The sequence below is a fragment of the Notolabrus celidotus genome, chromosome 20 (assembly GCF_009762535.1).
Source record: "Notolabrus celidotus isolate fNotCel1 chromosome 20, fNotCel1.pri, whole genome shotgun sequence".
In the NCBI taxonomy this organism is placed as follows: domain Eukaryota; kingdom Metazoa; phylum Chordata; class Actinopteri; order Labriformes; family Labridae; genus Notolabrus; species Notolabrus celidotus.
In genome coordinates this window covers 9,419,265-9,425,734 of record NC_048291.1, presented here as the reverse complement: position 1 = coordinate 9,425,734, position 6,470 = coordinate 9,419,265, and the positions used below count along the sequence as shown (strand labels likewise).

General features: G+C 37.1%; 1 protein-coding gene across 1 annotated transcript in view; it reads left to right on the top strand.

The window, feature by feature from the left end:
- Positions 1–6,187, top strand: part of LOC117832805 (acidic repeat-containing protein) — a 7,951-nt gene extending 1,764 nt beyond the window's left edge. The window contains exons 2-6 of the mRNA XM_034712089.1: positions 4,520–4,657; positions 4,853–4,921; positions 5,390–5,441; positions 5,810–5,846; positions 5,930–6,187. Of these exons, the coding sequence (XP_034567980.1) occupies positions 4,520–4,657; positions 4,853–4,921; positions 5,390–5,441; positions 5,810–5,846; positions 5,930–5,978 (345 nt within the window). The 3' untranslated portion in view covers positions 5,979–6,187. The remainder of the gene's footprint in view (positions 1–4,519; positions 4,658–4,852; positions 4,922–5,389; positions 5,442–5,809; positions 5,847–5,929) is intronic.
- Positions 6,188–6,470: the final 283 nt, after the last annotated feature.

The window sequence follows — 6,470 nt, the reverse complement described above, 5'->3', positions numbered from 1 at the left end:
TGATACCTCTTTTTTTTTCTAAACACTGATGTACTTAACTATTAGATCAAATAATAACTTTTAATGCTCATGTCATTAGCCTGCATTGATGCTTTTAAGTTGATGCAACTTTTCCCTGACTATTCAGGGATTATTTGGCACAGATACAGTAAAACAGTCATTTGAGTCTTAGTGAAACAATGCTATTAATGAGTAGATTGTTATGAAATGCTACAACAGTGAATTTGCTGATGATTTTTCAGGGAGGGAGTGTTTGGGAAAAGAGAGAAACATCTCTTTGTATAGAGGATGTTAATGAGATAAATTATAATTTGTCAAATTGTCAAGAGATGAAATGGTTGTCTGGTTTTTCTCTATTTATTTGACAAAGCTGTGATTTGTGAAGACTGTGAACATTTATGTGTGTAAACACTCATCACTGTCCATATGTCTTTAACCTACTTTCATTCATTAAATAAATCAAATGATCATAAACTACCCAAATGAATATCTCTTACCAAAGGCATAGCAATTGTATTACAGTTTTAACAATGCATGCACAGTACCATTACTTTGCCAGAGGCTTGTAAAATGTACTCAGCTTTGTTACCTGCATGAGGACCAGAGTGATGAGCTACACAAACCTGTAAGTATCTCTTCTGACCACAGCATGTTTTCTTTATGAACTCTGTCCTTTGTAGATGCCTGTCTGGGACATTATAGTAGAGGACGAATCAATGTAAAAAAAACAACAGACATTTTTATTAAAATTAATCATTGGAGAGGTGTTTACATGTGGGTGGAATATTTTCTTTGGCTATCCTGGAAAAGATAAGCACATTACACAGAAATGATAAAGTCAACCTATATGCATTAACTGAGTGGTCACAGAAAACCTCCAAAGTGGCGATACCGAGCATCAACCTCCAGTCTCAAAATATGAAGCCCATGTGAAAGTGTTATAAACTGCAGTTCATCATGCGTCCACTTGAGGCTGGCTGTAGAAACACCGGAAACCACATACACACATTCAAAAAAGACGATCTTTACAGCAATAATAAACATGTTTACAGCCTGGTTCAATAAATGGCTTCAGTCTGAATAACTAATTTCTCTAACGGCACACAGTGTACGGGGGGAATTTTTTAATAACGCAACAGTTCAGAAGATATTAAACTTACGAGCAGGGATGCACGATATCGGATTTTTTGTCGATATCTGAAATGCCGATATTTTACAACTCATTTAGCCGATTAACGATACTGACATTTTTTTCCACACACCTAATTGCAGAGATCATCAATTATTTTCTGTATTGGAATTAGCATACAGTATTATGGTGATACTCTTATCACATTTGTTATGTAATATTCATTTTTTGTGCAAAATAAGAAAAATACTTTTAGATGCATATTTATTTATGACAATTGCTTTCAAACAAAATTCATACAAAAAGATACATCCTACTTAAAACTTGGATGATGCTCTCCCTGAGACAATCATAAAAATACCCACAACCAGGGCAAATTTGGCCAATTTCACATTTGACATAGTAAGTAAACCTAACCTCTGTTCACAGGGAACATGTGAAAAGTGCAGCTGTACAGCAATTAAACACAAATTAAATAAAATGGTTTACTCTTTGACAGTAAATGTGCTTAAATTAGTCAGCTACATGTACCTTACAGATTGCTGCCTAAATTCTAATTTAACTTCAAACATGAGCCCAACATGTGTGCAGCAGCCCATTATTTTATCGGTTAATTATATCGGCGGATATCGGCGTGTTGGACGATATCCGATAGTTCATTTTAAAGCCAATATCAGTCAATACCAGTAATGTGCCGATAATATCGTGCATCCCTATTTACGAGTTTTGCCAATTAAGGACATGACTGACTTGACTGACAGACAGGAACACTGTAGCTGTTGGCTAAGAGGCTCAAAGCCTGCCTCTTTACCTCACACTAGCTCGACAGAAGTTAGGTTGAGTTCAGCATCTCCAATATGGCTCCCGCCGATGATTGGCTTCAAAACAGCGCTCAGGAACAGATGGTTGACGTCAGGGATACTACATCCATTATTTATACAGTCTATAGGTGATACACATGGTTCCAATAGAGTATTTTTTAAAATATGTGTAATGTTAATTCATTGCAGGGTTTGAATGTGCTGTTAGATTACCCCACACTAAGTCCTGACCCTCTTTTTTTCTGTCCTCATGTCTGCCAAGATCTACAGTTCTTGCACAGCACATGATGTTATTAATGATTAAATCTCAGCAGATTTAACTCCTAAAGTTCCTCGCAATATTGAAAACAAAATAGGTCATATGATATCTTACATCCAGCTCAGGTGAGCACAGGAAAACTGTTATGTCTCGTTTCCATCTGACACAGCTTCCATTATCATTACCAGCATTACTGAGTAGAAAATGTACTTCCACCTCTCTACGAACCTATTACTGTACTAATCATTTAATGAGGTGTGGTTAAGCATATTTCATGAGTCAGCAAAAAATTATAACGCTACTGTCAAACAAAAACCTGGTATTTTCCTGTCATTTAAGGCGTTGTTGAGATAGAAACATAGGCCTACATGAAAGAAATGTATTTTGACAGCTGAGTATACAATCAGCTCATTTTATAACTTACTACTTTTTTTATTGTTGCATCAGCTAGCATGCTAATTAAGCAAGCTCTAGCTCCGTTAGCTTGGTCTAAAAACAAAAAAGGATTTTTTTTCATGTCTAAAGCTGAATTAAAAGTGGAATCCTGATTTTTACTTGATGTCTACATGCAAGATTTGAATGCTAAAATCTGAAGCTAAAGCTACAAGATACAAAAACAAGGATAGCGATGCTAACCAACCGTCAACCATAGAATGTATATACGATGGACAGTGTCGCTTCGTCTTTTCCCATTGAATGGCTTCGAAGCCAAAATATCCCGCTCCAGAACGCAGACATCTTTTAAATTTTCTTCAGCCAGATTCTGCGCAGTAGGGAATTTGTGTGTTTCCACGGTAACGAGCTCCGCCCTACGGCGTACCATCCCGAGGTCCTACAGAGTTTACGTTTTCACATTAAACTGTATAAAACATAGAGCTGTCTTTGTTAGAATCTGCCAGAATTGCTGATGTGAAACCAAAGATTGACAGAGTTTCTAAGGTTATCCAAAAGTACAATCGTGGGTCACCTTTAACACTGCTGAAAAATACCTACTTAATGACTGCGTTAGTTATGATAGGAATGAAATTAAATATTTTTCTAAAATCAAAAATGTAGGTGACTCTAGTTAATGATGTGCTGGTTGGTCTTGAGAGCTGGTTTACTTAAACTTATAAGCTGGTTAGCTAGATATGCTAACAATTGCTGCTTACTTTAAAGCAGAAAAAAGACAGTTTTATTCATTTGTCACACTTTTGCTGTCGGGTCTGGAAAAGCTCGAGAGAAAAAATGTCACCAACCTCAAAAGTCTTTCAATTATCTCGAAAAATTCTGCAATTCTTATCAAACAAGCGCTCTTCAAGGTGTGGAGATAAAAGATAAAAGATCAGCGATAATGGACCTGCCTGCTGTGCCCATAGACTGCATATAAAATGGACGTCATCTTGCTCGGCTGGAAGTGAGGCTGCCACAAAAACTGCTCCCCTTAGTGGCTGGCTGCAGTATAGGTCAAAAACTGAGCTCCCCCATTCATTTGAATGGGGCTGTGGTCAAACTGTAAAAAATAAATACACATCATACAAATGTTTCTTACATCTGTATGCTGTGGTGATATGTAGTTATTATTTGACTGTTTTGTGTTCAAGGCCTCTTTCTTCTGAAAAGTGTCTTTTTCGTTAGTTATCAGAAGTTAAAAAACAGGGTTTTACTTCTGGGTTTGCTTTGATTGACAGCTGCCATAGAGAGAAACTCCGTAGGACCTCGTGACGGTACGCTGTAGGGCGGAGCTCGTTACCGTGGAAACACAAGATCCCTACTGCACAGACTCTGGCTGCAGAAAATTTAAAAGATGTCTGCGTTCTGGAGCGGGATATTTTGGCTTCAAAACCGCACAATGGGAAAGGGCGGAGTGACGCTGTTCATTATATATAGTCTATGGCTGTGCCTTGTAACCGTTGCCAAGGCTTTGATTGGCTATTAGCTGTTGGAGGAGGGGCTAAATTATTTGGTAACTAGTGTTAACTACACAGTAGGTCTCCTCTGAATGATTAGCTGTGTTTGCTGGTTTATTAAAACAACACTTTTACAGTAAAGTTGGAGAATATTCACTTTTTTTTTGTTTAAACAGACTTAGTTGGACTGGACAGAGGAAAAAAAAAAATCATCCCAATAAAGTTGAATACAGTCAAATTTACCAAATCCTTGTATTAAGAATTTAGATTTGATATATTGGTCGCATTTCAGCACATAGACAATGTAGTCTTCATTTTAAGTTATTTAGAGTACCAATAACTTGCAAACTAGCCTATATTTGCATAGCTATATTTTCTCACTTTGTATAGTGTTGTAAGGCACGTTTGTGTTATTTTTGCAGATGATGATGATGACGATGATGATGATGATGATGATGACGATGATGATGACGACGACGATGATGATGATGATGACGACGACGATGATGACGATGACTATCATAAGGGCTCTCTCTGCTCATTGTGTGAATTCTGTGAGGTATGTTTTGCTTTTGTAAAATGATTTCATGATGATTTATACATAGTATGATAAAGTAATATAAAACCTGAAATAAAAAAATATCACAGTGTGCAGTTAATAACTGATATGATGAAAGTGAAACATTGTTCATATCTACTCTTCATGGGTTTATAAGATCTGATCTCTATATTTCTTTATGACTTTTCCTTGCAGCACTGTGACAGCTGTGACAAGTGTCCTTGTAAAGAGGGAGACAAGTCTGACCACTGTGATGACTGCAAGGTGAGACGATAATGATACAAACATGCAGCACTACACCTGATTGAACAGAACATTAATCTCAGTCTAAAGGGACAAAAAACAAAATCAAAACATCAGGGTTCACTTTTTATCTGGTTTATTTGAAGTGGAGCTGAGTCTGTAAAGATGATGAAGATCAGTGTTCTTCCAACAATTCCTCAAACGACGAAAATGTATATTATTTATCTGTTTATTTTGGGCACATACGGTAATAATAATTTCATTTACTCCTGCCAACTTTGCACAAAATCAAAGTTTTCAGCATTAAAAGTTTTGTTTCTTGGTCCAAACACGCACTGTTTTATCCTGATGACAATCTGCTTCCATACATCAAACACAAGAGAATAAACATGTGCTATTTGTGGACAGATATATCATGGCTCTTATGAATTTGTAGAAAAGTTCTGACAAGTTTTAACTTTTCTGTTTAACTTTCTGTCTGGTTCACAGATGTGCAATTTCTGTCATGTGTGTCCTGTTTGCGAAACTGTCTGCAAGCCAGGTGAGTCAAGACACACAAAAACACACTTTTACAGGGTTATAAATATGCTTTTCTCCTTGCTCAGTTCTTGCTATGTAAGATTAATAATTAGAAGCTGTAAACCTGGGGCTTAATTCACAGTTATAAAGAGAACAAAGATCCCCAAAAGAGTCAGCAGAAGAGCCCGCAGGACCTCCCACAGGGAATAAAAACACATCTTAAATTTTAGTAGGACTGTTCACCATGCAGCAGCAGAGACAGACTGAAATGTATAAGTTGATGTGTTGGCAACTATCAATCAGAGGATTGATCAGTTTGGTGGGATGAGCTCCCTCTGAGGAGTTTGCAAAGTGCATCCAGCTGTTTCTCATTGTGTCTCTTTTCTGCAGGAAGTTTCCTGGATGAAGTCACAGGATCCATCTACAAGTAAGTCACATTCACACTGACCTTAGAGCACATCAAACATAGAAAACCTCAGACTCTGAGCTGTGTTTGTGTCTCCTCCACAGGACTGTAGCCGACGTCTTTGATGATGATGATGATGATGATGACAAATGAACACAATGATATGTCGCCACCATGTGGCCCAGATGATATGTTTCATTGTTATTTATGTCTTTTTCCTTGAGAACATGAAATGTTTGCTCTCAGTGACTGAAAAGAACTGTTAAAAGACTAACTTAATATATTTGTGTACTGTTGTTCACTAAAAAGTCAAAGATGTACTTTAAAGGAAAATAACTGAACTTATATTTGGGATATGTTCAATAAAGAGGAGGGGAAATTTTTGTTGATTCATTTCCTGAATTTTAAATGCTCACCACACTATTCATATGAAGAGTTATCGTCTAAAAAAGACAGCGAACGTGTGAGCGGCTTCTTCGGTAAGTAATTTAGGAAAGACGAATTGTTTTTGAACATGTGGAACAGCACAAACCTCAACTTTTCACTTCAGGTCTTCTTCCAAAGCTGCTCCCTCATAAAACACATGAATATGCTCTATAATTTCTGCCCGAGGGGCTGAAGGACAAATCCACAGGACAAGATTTT